Raw genomic sequence first — 14,473 nt, 5'->3', positions numbered from 1 at the left:
AAAATAGCCAGGCATTGTGGCGAGTGCCTGTAGTCCCAGCTACTTGAAAGGTAGAGGCAGGAGACTCATTTGAGCCCAAGAGTTGGAAGTTGCTGTGGGCTGTGATGCCATAGCACTCTACCCAGGGCAACAGCTTGAGGTTCTGTCTAAAAAAAAAAAAAAGAAGAAAGAAAGAAAGAAAAAGAAAAATGCATATCAGGCTATTGAGGCAATAATTCAGGCATTTATTTATTTTTTTTCTGAGAACATTCCAAATCTCCTAGCTGTTTTGAAATATATGATAAATTGTTACCTGTAGTTGGTCCTATGTGCTATTTAACTTTAGAACTTATTCTTTCTATCTGATGTAATTTTGTACCCAGTAGCCAACTTCTCTTCATCTCTTAACCTCTTCTCAGCCTCTGGTGAGCACAATCCTACTCTCTACCTTAGAAAGGAAGTCTTTATGATCTAGAGAATCCTCTAAGTGAATTATAACCTAGAAAATGGAATAAATATGCTTTATTTTAATGGTTTGTGGGCAATGGAACTGGATATTTTCAACTTCATATTTCACATCTTTTTCAAGTTTGGTTAAGGGTTATGGCCTCCTCCTGAAGAAGTCATTAAAGCCTTTGAGATAATGACCTGGTATCAGTGTACCAAAGTCTGTTTGTTCAAAGATTCAACATCATACAGATAGCTTGAAATGTGAGATCAACTACTTTCCTATTATAATTCTGCTTTCTATGTGTAAATAAGAAATTCTGGCCTGGCATGGTGTCTCACACTGGTAATCTAAGCACCCTGAGAGGACAAGGTGGGAGGATCACTTGTGGTCAAGAGTTCTGATATGAGGACAATTAATGAACTAGTTCACAGTGGGGGGTGGGGGAAGGGGAGAGCTGAGAGAGGGAAGGAGGGAGGGGATGGGGGGGTCACAGTGTGTGACATACCTCTTGGGGGCAGGATACAATTATAAGAGGGACTTTACCTAACAAATGCAATCAATGTAATCTGGTTCTTTGTACCCTCAATGGATCCCCAACAATTAAAAAAATAAAAAAAGAATTCAAGACCAGCAGAGCAAGAGCAAGATCCTCTATCTACAAAAAAAAAAAAAAAAAAAAAGGAAATTAGCTAGGTATGGTGGTGGTGCACGGGTAATCCCAGCTACCTGGGAAACTGAGGCAGAATAATCACTTGAGCCCAGGCGTTTGAGGTTGCAGTGAGCTATGAAGATGCCACTACAGTCTACCCAGAGTGACAGAGTGAAACTATCTTCCCTGGCACCCATCCCCCCCAAAAAAAAGAATGGAAGAAATTTTTATTTCATGCTAAATTTAATGGTTGTATAGTATTTTTTTAAAGTTAAACTTTGAGGTACTCTAAAACTAGCTTTTAATAAGAAGAAAATTATTTGAAAGATTATAAAAGTAAGGGAGAATATAAAAATGATCTTGAACCTGCTGAAAAAATGGCATAGCATTATTTTTGGCTAATCTATATGGAGAATAGTTTCTTCAGTTTATTGATCCTTTTACTGGTTTAAGTTTACAAAAATGAAGAAAATGTGGGACTGTGAAAAGAAATATCATGCATCTAATACAAAAGAGGTCATAAGAGGAGATGAAGGATTATGAGGGCTTGTTTTGTTTTTTAGAAAACTAAAATTTTTCCACAAACCTCATGCGAAAATCAAGAGGCTTTAAATTCATCTCATTACATGCACTAACTTTCTGATTCCCCTATCACTGGAATGTTATAATGATCACTCAAAAATCCAAAAATCAGTGCATTTCAAATCTGTGTCTCAACAAATGTCCCAAAGGGCTAGTTAAATACCCTTAGTCTTGACTTTAATTTGAGGCTTGCAAATCCAATAACTCTAGATATACACTTCCTGTTCCTATTAATTGGTGAAAAGCAAATGGAACTGCCCTTAGGGAAGTACTTAGTTCAGGCTTTATCATCCTGCAAATAACACTGCTGGCCTGGCTCCCATTTACATCTTTGTTGTTCTTGAACCAGAGACCAAAAGAAGCGTCCACTAATGCAACACAGAACATTAAGCTCTATTATGTGTCAGAGAAGGTACTAGGGATGCAGAGATAAATCATGTGCTCGATGTCGGAAAAGCTATGCTAAGGATACATAAGTAGTGTTTTAGAAGATATACCTGGCTATGTCTGGGGGAGGTAGAGAGGGAGAAAGGCTCAGAAGGCAATGCTAAAACTGAATATTAAAGGATGAACACACAAATTTGGCAGGCCACAAGGCAGGGCATAGTGTTCTAGGCATGTAGTAAATACCCAGATACATTGGTTAACAATCCAGGGGTAGAACCTCAAGAAAAAGAGTCAAGGAATATAAGGACAAAGAAAGGAGCATAACAAACCATAAGCAAAGGGTCATTGGTGTGTCAAGGGTGGAGCTAATGGTTTTCCTGGAAGGTTTAGAAGTAGCCACTAAAATATTTTATGGTTAGGGGTCACTACAACTTGAGGAACTGTATTAAAGGGTTGTGGCATTAGGAAGGTTGAGAACCACTGGTTTAGAAGAAGATTCAAGAAGGTAGCATTTGTTCTTCTCTTAAAGTTTGGGTAAGACTGATAGGTAGAGAAGGGAAATGACATCATTCTAATAGAGAAAACTGTGAAAAAAGCAGATAAGCTTGAAAGGGACATGGCCACCTTCTCTCTTCTGTTCACATTCTCATCCTAGAGAATCTGATTTTAGAGGATTGTCCTAGAGATCTCACACTGTCCTGTGGCATCAAATATCATTTAACTGGACTTCTCTTTAATTTAGGCCTCCAGCACTGAATTTCCCCCTGAGCCAGCCATTTGTACCTCTGGATGTTTGTGTGGTCTCTCTACTTAGCAGTGTTATAAGCATGTTGAACATGCTATGTTCAAAACTGAGCTCTTGATTTGTCTTCCTTTTCCAAACTTGTTATTGTCACAACCCCCCATCTCCTTTATTGGTGCCACTGTCCAGCCAGTTGCTCAAGAAAAAACCTAGTTGTGCTTGGTTCCTTTTTCCTTCAGTCTTCACATCAAATCCCTCAATAAGCACTCTGAGTCCACTCAAAAGCACATCACAGATTGGAACTCTTGTCTGCATTTTCTGAGTCTGACTGACCACCTGTGCCTCACCCTTCTAACTGGTCTCCTCATTTCTCCTTAGTTCCTCTACTGTCTTGCTCTGCATAATAGCCAGAGCTCTGCTTTAAAAATGTAAGTCAGATCATGTCATCACTTGCTTTAATCTCTCCAATGGCTCACCTTTGTTTCTAGAATTAAATCCTGCCCTAACCATCTAGCCCCCAGCAGCTCTCCACTCTCACTTTTAGTCTGAACTCACATTACCCCCTCCAGCTGCACTGGCCTCCCTCTTCCCAATCTCCAACATGTGCAAGATCTTTCCCAACAAATGCTGTTGCACCTACCACTCCCTCTTCTTGAAGTGCTCCCCTCCCTCTCTGCCCATGAGTGTTTCACACTCATCTTACATGCTTTCACTGAAATGTCATTCCATCCAAATATCCTATTTAACACATTTAAACTATGCCTTCTACTAATTCTACCTAAAATTTTCTAAATCATTACACAACTTATTTCTTTCTTAGAAATTAATCAACACGTAATATCCTACTCACTCATTTATTCTCTATTGCTTCTCTTCTATTCTGGCAAGTCTCAGTTTCATGGGGCAAAGGCCTTAAAGCACCATATGGTGCTTCTCTTAAAGTACCATATCCTAAGTGCCTACCATAGCCTTTGGATTCAGGCATGCACCCAATAAATATTTGTTGAGCAAATGAATGCCAGAGTCAATAGTGTTTTAATACCACAGATAAGGGTTAATAGAATCAAATTCATATACCTGAAGTAAAATAAGGATTGGAAAGTATATTTAGTTTGATTCTTTGGAAGTCACTGGTGAGAACAGGGAATTTGGAGTGGAAGTTAGAGGTAGAGATACCCTAAGTGAGGAGTAAATAGGAGATACAAAGATGGAGAAAAGCAAGCATTCTAAGATGCTTGGCTGAAAAGGAACAATGAAGGGTGTGGTGTTACAGTCTTGGAGGTCTAAAGAAAGTTTTTAAGCCAGTTCTATGAGAGAGATTTGTGTTTACTTGCATGTGAGGAAAGGAGGTTGCAAACACCAAGAGTGAAACGGGTGAAAACAGGGGTGGAAATAGAGTAAGGTTATGGAAAAGGTGAAGTTGGGAATGGGATCTGCAGCCCAGTTCAGGGATTAGTCTCAAACAGAAGGAAGGACACCTCCTCCTCTAATGGGCAGGACAGCAAGAAAGGTACCATGTAGAGAGCTTCTGTTCCTTCTGATGAAAGTGACGAAGTAGAGACAGGTGTGGAGATAAAACAGGAAACGGGTTTTGGAATATTGAGCAGGAATTCTTAAAAGAAATTCTGATCATCATTGAAGAGTCCATTGAAATCATACACTTGGTTATCAGTTCGTACAATTGTGTCATCAATCAAATGGTTGTTAAGTACATGCTATGTTCTGGACACAATAAATCACAATTTCTGCAGACAACTGAGAGAGAAGAAAAGTATACTAATTAGCAAAGCATTGTGATGAGGGCTATGCCAAGGGAATAATATTATACAGCCAGAGCCCAGAGGATAATGGGAAGGGGACAGGGTTGGTTCTGGTCACAGAGTCTATTGCTATAATTCAGAATTTCAGAATTGGAACTATTTTCAGTGATAATAGAATCCTGGAGGAGGATGTGGCTTTCTAGAATGGAGGAAGTTATGGAATTGAGAGAATAGGCTGGAAGGGCCATCAGACAGATGCTGAAATTGCCCAGGAAGCAGCTATGCTAGAGAAGACTAGGATTTGGATATCTGAATTCTTGATGTGTTTTGGGGAATGACCTGGAAATCTACACATGCCAGTGACAAGGACAGGTGGAGGGTGGCATATCCCAATAGTGTTATCATCAGAGGGAAAAGGAACTGTACCTTAGAAGGATGTCATAGTGGTCTGAAAGTAGCACTTAACAATGAGGAAAATGCCCAACCATTCCCTAGTCTCCTTGGCACATGGGGCATCAGAATATGAGGATCCTTCACCTAAGAAAATTTCACTGAAAATAAGGAAATATTGTTCTGAATGTTGAAAAGGTAGGTGATTTTACGTCTGATGACATAGAGGGTCCAGTAGAAAGCACTGAGAGGGAGTAAAGGAGTGAATCATGAGAAGGTAAGAGAGAGAGAGAACTTACTATAGCAATGGTTGAGGGTGCCAGAGAGTGAAAGATGGAAATAATTGGCCTGGAGGTTTCAGAAAGCTCCAGATGTTATATATTTCTAGGCCTGCACAGGACAATGCACCAAGTGGGGTCATTGATCTGGGGATGCCAGCAAGCTGGAGTCCCTCTGATTTTGGTCAGAGAATTACCTGCAAACAGCTACTGACTTCCCACCAAGGCCAACGATGGGAGTAAGCAAACATTATTGGTCTATTGGAACTCAGAGAAAAATCCTCTTTAATTCGATATCTTGTGTTTTTCAAAATTTAGTTTTGAAGTAGCTTTGTTTTTTCTGATTATGAAAGAAACATATATCCATTGCAAAAATGAGGTGATGCAAAGAGTAAAAAAATAAAATGATGGAAAGTAGAAGGGAAGAGGAGTGAGAAGGGTGGAGGGATATGGGAGGAGGGAGGGTATTTGGGGTGACCTCACCTGATGTGAATGATGCAATGGTACATTTCAAAACTATTAAGAAATAAGTATAATTGTGATGGATGTGTTACTTAGTTCAATGTAAACATTTCACATTGTATATTGAAGCAGTACCCTGAACCCCATAAATGCATCAATGTACAAAGTTATGATTTAATAAAAAAAAAAAATAAATAAATGAAATGAAATGACGATTGTTTATAATTCCCAGATGGGGATGATAAAATCATTGCTAACATTTCCATATCTAGCATTAACAGAATTCCCTAGCAGTTATCTTTTAGGACTACAGAATACTCCTTGTCTGTCTGTTTCCATTCTCTCCTGCTCCTACCCACTCTCTCGCTCTCCATCTCTGCTGCTGAGACTTTCTAGCTTCTTCTCTGTTCTCCCTAAATTCAGTTCTTAGTCAGCTCTGGAAGTGGATGTCACTGTCAATTGAGTTCATCCAGTTATCCATGGAGCACTGAATAGATGTTGCAGTTGTGGCTGTGGAGTTGCTATGATCGTGGCCGTCGTTCTTGGGATGCTTCTTTTGGTCCTCCCAGAAATCAGAGAACATGTTACTAGGGCAAGTCAGAAAACTGCTTAGCTTTTCATTTCCATCACTCTCTCAGAAGAGTAACTGCCATATTTAGGGGTGAGACTAGCCCAGCATCTACAACAGACCCTCTGCTGCCCATTACTCATGGGTGCTTGCCACTGACATACTCTGCTTTCCACCAGCAAAATTCAGTGTCTTCACCCAGACACAACATGGTGGGCCAAAGTGGTTGAATGGGTCTCTGTCAAATAAACATTCACGTCAATTGTCTCATTGGGACATTGACATTGGGAAATCCTGGATAGTGGTTTCAGCCTCCTGAACATAGCACATGTGTATTTCCAGTTTTTCTCATTCTGCTTCCATTTGCAGAAAAGGGAAATAAAACAGGCCTAGTAAGAACAATGCTTTCACCTCTTTGCTCTTGAAATGCTTGACCTTTATTTTACCACATAAGTCAGAACTACTGTATACCACAGCCCTGTTAATTTACTCCTTCCCTCCTTCCTCCCACCTATCTCCTGCCACTTCCCCAGAAGCATAAAGCTTTCAACATCCTGCTGTCCATTAGCATAAATAAACTCATGCTTTTAAAGCAAAAATAGTTTTAATGCTGTATTTGTTAAGAGCTGCATTACCATAAGAGGATAAAAATATTCTTGAGTAACAGGTAGAGCGTATACTTTCGAGACGATAACATGCTTTTATTGTGGCTCCCTGAAAGTCGATTATTTTAGCCATAGATTAAAATCTCAGGTCTCTGCACAAGTTGTATTTCCAATCCAGGAATTGTTAAACCCTGCAGTTGCTCAGGACACGTACCTTTGTGTTTTAATTTATTTTTCTGTTGCCAATGTGCTATATACATATCTAAGAAACAAAAAAGAAATGCCATTTAAATTCAATCTTGGTCATATGAACAAACGGATAATGTTACAGCTTTCACCCTTAGTTTTACGCATCTGTTGTTAATTTAAATTTTATGTAACATTTATACAACAGATAAGAAAATACTGGGCTAAGAAAGAACAGAAGTGGCAAGAAATGGAAATGAGAGATCTTCGACGGCTAGAAGAACTGAAGAAATTAATGGCTGAACAGTCGATAAAAGATAGAGAAAGGTAAAAGAAAATTTTAAATTGTGTGATAATGAGGTGCTGAATGGAGTCTTCAGTAGTGTGTTAAGGCAAACAACATTGGGAGGAACATTTTCCTATACCTAATATATTCTTTTAATATTTATATTCACGAATGGTTAAAATGATATCTATAATGTATTGTAAACTCTCCTATTCACACATGAACCTCTAGTTTTCCATCTTGTTCCTTAGGTAACTTTCTAGTTAAAAACCCTCAGAGGATTTTATGGTACTTAAGTACCCACTGTGCACATGAAATGATACTGAGTGCCACTGTGACTTTATATTTTGACCCAGAAGGAGGAAGCCATTATTCCAATAGGAAGAGAGATCCATTAACTGTGACCAAGGCTGGGGAAGCAATACACAATGCAGTGCTGTGTGTTATTCCTTATAATATACTTAGGGTGTGCTCCATACATAAAAGAAAATCAGAATTTCCTAGAATTATGTAATTTTAGAGCTGAAAAGAAGATATGAGATCAAGTAGTCCAGTCTCCTCATTTTTCATATGAGTACACTAAGACATTAAAGTTATTTTTCCAAAGTTACTATATTAGGAATTAATCTGGAAACACCAACACTGTTTAGAAGACATAATCAGTTTATACAACAAGGTTCACTTGGACCTGGGAAGCTTCCTTTGTGACCCATATGACAGTCATCTCAAACTCCAGTCACCAAGGCCACTGAGTGAAGCTGGAGTTCCAGATAGATGCTATATATTCCTAAGAATTTTCTGGGTGAAATTCACATTGTTTTTCACCTATCTCAGGATTTGAGAATTGAGTATAATCACTGAAAGAAATAAGAATATAGCAAAGCCAGAGGTCGTGGTTAGGAGGTGAAGCAGCCAATGTGAACCCCGGTGAACAAGCACAGACCGAGACCTAAGTGGACACGAGAAGCCAGGCCATGGGTCTAAACCAAGGATGTAGACAAAACTCCCACACAACTAAATCAGGGGGAGGTGAAGGCAGTGGCGATTAGATAGTCTATAGCTATCCCTACAAAACAAAAAAGAGTCATAGGAGTTAAAAGGAATGCGAAAAACAGAACAGATGTGTAGTCTCTGCATTAGAAGATGCGCTTCCAATAAAATCACCCCTCACAGCCAGGGAGCTTCTTTGCTTACAGAGTCATTTCAGTCTTTTGCTTCCTGTCTCAGTAATTATCAAGATTAGCTGACTCAGAACTTGAGTTGGAAAAAAGAAAAGAAAAATCAGATTAATCTGCATTACATAACAGGGGGAAAAATAGGCTTATTACAAGATAGCAAAAAGAGTACAAAAGGACTAGGAACCAGGAAATCAAGTTTAGTTTTAACTCTTCTTTGAATGGACCCTGGGAAAGTCTGTCATTTAACCTTGACAAAGCTCTGTTTTATCCTCTGTAAAGTAGAAATGGACAACTTCTGAGGGCTGAATTGATCAACTTTTAAGGGTCTATGATCTGAATGTTCAATTCTTATGTTGAATGCTGTAGATTCAGATAATTATGGTCGTATGCCCATGGGATATCAGTGAGGAAGGCCTTGAAAATACTGGGATATGGAAGAGAAATATTTTTCAGAAAAATTTTGGTGATATTCATAGATAAAAGTATCTAGGAAGATGGACTTCAATATGTAAAAATTACTGTTAACTTTTGCTTTTGACAGTAACCAGACACTGGGTTCTTTTTTAACTATTATATATGGTGCTAAGAAATTTGGTGGATGGGTTAAAAAATTTTCTGTATTACTGAAGTACAACTCACAAACCGTGTGTTTGATATGTTAACTTTAGGCATGTTTATTCATGTCAGAATAAGAAGGCTTGAAACAGCTTCTAGATTTGTCTTCACACACACATAACCCTGAGGGTTTGAAAACTTCTGTCATTTACTTCCTTTTTTCTTTTTTAAATTTATGTTTCTTGTAAACAACATTCATAAATAAACTGATACATTAGAATGAGCCATATGAAAATGAAACATTTTAGGTTAAAAATAGTTGAGTATTTGCAATTTCACATGGTTCAACATAATAAAAGATATGGCGAGTTGTTTTATTTATTGATTACATTTCCATTCTCAATCTATTACAATAGGTCTTTTGCTTCCTTCATTTTATTGAAATTGTTTTGCCAGAGTTTTCACTAACCTCCTACTGCCCTGTTTTCATTTCTTGACATGCCATTGCAGTTAAGAGGTAGCCTCTAGAGTCACGTTGTTGACATTAGAATCCTGACTCTGTACTTAAGAGCCAAGTGACTTTAGGATAAGTCATTTTGCTTCTCTGTGCTTCAGTTTTCTCATCTGTACAATAAACATATAAATAGTATCTACTTCTTAGGATTGTTTCAGGAGCAAATTAAGTACTGAATGTAATACACTGACTGCCTGGAACATAGTAATATTCATCAAATATAAGTGATTCCTATCAATTGACTTTTCACAACATGAGACACTCTATAACATAATTTATTCTCAAAATATTCAATCATTTTATTTATTCATTTATTTATTTTATTTTTTTATTTATTTACTTTTTTCCTGAGTTTGTCTCACTCTATCAGCCTGGGTACAGTGTCATGACATCATTATAACCCACAGCAACTTCCAACTCTTGGGTTTAAATGATCCTCTTGCCTAAGTTTTTCTATTTTTAGTAGAGATGGGGTCTTGCTCTTGCTCAGGCTTATCTCAAACTCCTGACCTAAAGTGATCCAGCTGCCTTGGCCTCCCAGAGTACTAGGGTTACAGGTGTGAGCCACTGTGCCTGGCCAATCATTTTAAATATTTTAAATAAAATGTGTAATCATTAGGAAATTCTGAAAAAAAAATAAGTTAAAGCAAAAGTGCCCCTTGCCTAATACCCTCCTGCAATCTCTTCCTGGAAGTCCTTGTTGTTATCTGCTGTTTAACACATATACACAGATATTGTCTGTGAAATGTATGTGAAAACCAGGGTTAAGAACAACAGCAACAGAACGTACAGTACATTTAACAGTACAATGTCATCATATCAGTTAGTTTGGGCTACCACAATGAAATACTATAGACTGGATGACCTGAATGACAGAAATTTACTTTTTCACAGTTTGGAGGCTAGAACCCCAGATCAAGGTGCCAGCATGGTCAGGTTCTGGTGGGGACTCTCTTCCTGGCCTTCCTGCTTTGTCTTCACATGGTGGAAAGAGAGACAAGTTCTCTAGGATCTCTTCTTATAAGGGCAATAGTCCCATCATGAGAACCCCACTTTCAAAGGCTGCATCTCCAAATGCCTGCACATGGCATTGAATGGTCTTCAACATGTGAATTTGGGGGGAAACATGCGGTCTATACTAGCTATTATGTAAAAATAGTATTTATGTATGTATAAATTGCCTGCATACTATTAACTACTACTGACAACCTGCTAGCATATAAGGTCTTTGTGCCAGTTAGAAAAAGCTGCCCCCTTCTGGTGGCAGAGTGCATAGAGCTCCTACTCTAAGTGGACAAATTTGAAAAAGGTTCCTCTTCTGAACCGTGGACTCAGCTTAACAAGCAAAGACGAAGCTGAATGTCATACCACAGTTGTATCCCTAATCAAGCATCATTTTCGTAAAGCATGAACTTCAAAATGCTAAATGCTATCCTACAAATACAAATACCTAGTTCTTTTAAAACATTATATATTATTCATGTTTCTTCTGAAATTTAACCATCTGGAACTTATTTTCATGAATGATATGAGCTAAATTGTTCTAAATTGATAGCCAGCTATCTCAACACCAATTATTTAATGATTCATCCTTACCCACTGATTTAAAATGTCACCTTTATTATATGTTATATTTCTAATTATACTTTAATATCCATATGGACTCTTGATTAAACAAAAACTGATCTATATTTATATTTCTACATCAATACCATGCTGTTTTAATTATCCTGTTTTGCTGTCTAGTAGAACAAGTGTTCACTCATTGTTCTTTTCAAAAATATCTTAGCTATTCTTATGTCAAATTTCACTTAAAAATTCTGTTAATTTTTTTTTTTAATTGAAATTTTGTCAAAGAGAGCTGTTAACGCCAACCTAGGATCATGCTTCCGGAATTCTAAACTTCTCTTAAGTCTTTTAGAAAATTTCCTAGTTTTTTCTGGTGAAGTTATTTTGAAATGGATAGAAACTGATGACCAAGAAACCAGTTATAAGTTTTCTTCAGTAAGCTCTGTGAGAAGTATCTGAACTAAGAAAGTGGCAGTGGGATGAGAGGTGGTACAAAAGCTGACAGGTGTTTATGAAGTATTTAAATTAGTTAGATTTGGTGACTCATGTATTAGGGAGGAAGACAAAGAAAGAAGCATGACCTTGAATATTATTGACCTTTCTCTGGCCTCTTGGGTTGAAAACTTTTAGCTTTTCTGCGTACTGTTTTATTTTTGAGTAAATTCATTTAGCTATAGTTATTTTTCCTGTTGACCTTTGGCCACATTCTCCAAGGTTTAAAATGTCATGTTTTTATTACCTAATTTCTAGTAGTTTTTATTTCATGCTTGTGTCCTAACAATAAATTGATTGATACTGGGGTACTTACTAAAGGTAAGTTTTCAGTTTCACTGACTGTCTAGCTGTAGGCTTCAACTTAATGGGCAAATTAGAAAGTAATGCAAAATGTCTGTAAAAGTTGATATACTAATCAAAATATAAGCGTGTTAAGAGGAAGCTGGGTACAAGCAACAAATGATGGTAAGGATTCTAAGAACATTATCAGACCACGCTAATGTAATACCAGGGCAGCTGTTCTTCTAGTCTTTGCTCCATTAGAATCATCTGGGGAGCTTTTGAAAGTACTGATGCTCAGGCTTGACCCCAAACCAATTAAATCGGTTTCTAGGGGATGGCGCCTGTGGTTCAGTGGGTAGGGCGCTGGCCCCATATACCAAGGGTGGTGGGTTTGAACTCGACTCCGGCCAAACTAGAACAAAAAATAGCTGGGTATTGTGGTGAGTGCCTGTAGTCCCAGGTACTCAGGAGGCTGAGGCAAGAGAATTGCCTAAGCCCAGGAGTTGGAGGTTGCTGTGAGCTGTGACACCATAGCACTCTACCAAGGGCAATAAAGTGAGACTCTGTCTCTAAAAAATATATATATATATATATGTATATATATATATGTGATCAATATAACCATATATATTGGTTTCTAGGGTGGGAACCTGACACCAGCATTTTTTGAAAATTCTCAAGGATACTCAAGTGCAGCAAAGCTTGAGTAACATTATACTAAGTTTTTTCTGTACTTTCTAAAGTATGGGTCCCAAATAATCTATTGGGTTCTTGGGAAGATCCCAGTTTTTGTAGAAATGCCTATAATTTCTCTTTTCTCAATGTTGTACCCTTAGTGAAATGGTCCAGATAAGTCATGTAGATGAAACTTTATATTCATAGAGGAGTTTATCAATTTTAAAAATGCTTATCAAGCAAAATTTTGCTTATTTTTCTTTGAGCACCCAATTGGTCATGTTTAGTGGAGAAAACATTGTTTTCCATAGTAAAAACTCGAGTTTTTAGCAATTCCCCTCCCCCAAATAACAGCATTTTTCTGTGCTATAAAATGGTAAACATTTGAAGTTTAAGATGTCGATGACCATTTGGGAAGAAAGCAAATAAAGCCAGCTGTCTTCCTAATACTACATTGGCTTTGCCAGTCTAGTGTGGGTTTTGGGGTGCTTGCCAACGTCAGGGAATCGACAGTTATTGCATTTTCTAAGTACCAAAACCAGATGTCTCTCTCTATTTTCCATGTTGTTTCTTAACAATGTGCAAATTTCTGCAGTTGTATTGGAAGATGTTAGGGACAGTTAAAGTGGGTTCACAGTCTAATGTCTGAGAGTTTTAAAGAGTGTGTTTAGTAAAGCGACTTAATTTCATAAACATTTGTTATATTTTTGCTTCTCAGCATGAGATTTCTCAAAATTAGTGGGAATGCTCTTGTTCATTAAATCTCTATCAACTAAACCCTGTTCCAAGTGGGTATGCCAAATGATGTAGACCACTGTGAGCCATAAAACAAATATAGTTTAAGTAGTACTGTCTGTTTTGTCTTTGATATGTATATTAGAAATGCTTTGCAAATTAGCATTAATTTAAAAGACTGAAAGGAATCTCATTTGTGGCCAACATTCTGTCTTTCAACTCAATGAGGTAACTTTGTCTAAAATAATAATAATAGCACTTATGACCTGCTCATTACTATAACATAAATGTGGGTGGGGGCTGTGTTTGGATATGATGGTAGTAGTTCTTGAATGGAGCTTAGCTGAGCAAGCAGATTGACAGGGCAATGCTAAGAAATTTATGGACAAAACAATGTATAGCCATTTTGATGTGAAAATGAACAAATAAGCTTGTGCCAGTGGGCAGACGGAGCACCAGCTGGGTAGAGACGAGACACAGCTGAGGGTCATTTCAGAGGTCTTGGATGATGATTTAGCTCCTGATGTAGCAGGTTGGCTGCACATCCATGGGCCCTTTCAAGCCATGAGCAATTGAAGCTTGCATTTTGTTTAGTAGTTTGGTCTACTTTTACTTTATTGTTTACAACTTTGATTTTAGAAATCTTCGCTTATTAAAAAAGCTACTGGTTTAGGGCTGTCTGTTAAATCTTGTCTCATTAAAAAACCTTCTAATTTTGTGCTGTATGTTTGACCTGTTGCTTGTTCAGGTTACAAATGGAATTCAGCAAGTATGTGCTTGGCAGAAGCTGGACAACATCCAGAAACCCTTTCGAATGCACTTTGGTACAAAATGAGAATGATTATATCTCTTTAGTGCTCATCATTATTTTTCTTTCACACATATGTGTCAGTAAAGTGACCACAGATGCTATAATTCCAAGTAGGACATCTAGGTGCTGTGGTCTTTTTCAGAATTCTCTTCTCCGGTGGCACAGACTTTAATTTAGTCCATAATTAGTGCTACAGGTATTTGGAAGTTTCTCTCTTGGCATTATGTTGTTTTGAAACCTCATTCCCTTGCTCCCGTTCTACATTTACACCTACGTGTAGTAGAGGTAACTGAGTTGTTGGGCTTCCTAAGCAGCGAAGGGACGCTGTGTCCTC

At 37.9% G+C, this 14,473-nt stretch overlaps 1 protein-coding gene across 1 annotated transcript in view; it reads left to right on the top strand.

Moving 5' to 3' along the window:
• Window positions 1–14,473, top strand: part of CCDC148 (coiled-coil domain containing 148) — a 242,673-nt gene that overhangs the window by 182,018 nt on the left and 46,182 nt on the right. The window contains exon 11 of the mRNA XM_003795962.3: window positions 7,248–7,366. Coding sequence (XP_003796010.1) covers window positions 7,248–7,366 — 119 coding nt within the window. The remainder of the gene's footprint in view (window positions 1–7,247; window positions 7,367–14,473) is intronic.

The sequence above is a fragment of the Otolemur garnettii genome, unplaced genomic scaffold (assembly GCF_000181295.1).
Source record: "Otolemur garnettii isolate 467f Iridium unplaced genomic scaffold, OtoGar3 scaffold00098, whole genome shotgun sequence".
Taxonomy (NCBI): Eukaryota; Metazoa; Chordata; class Mammalia; order Primates; family Galagidae; genus Otolemur; species Otolemur garnettii.
The sequence above is the reverse complement of the archived record's forward strand: the minus strand, read 5'-3'. Positions and strand labels throughout refer to the sequence as shown.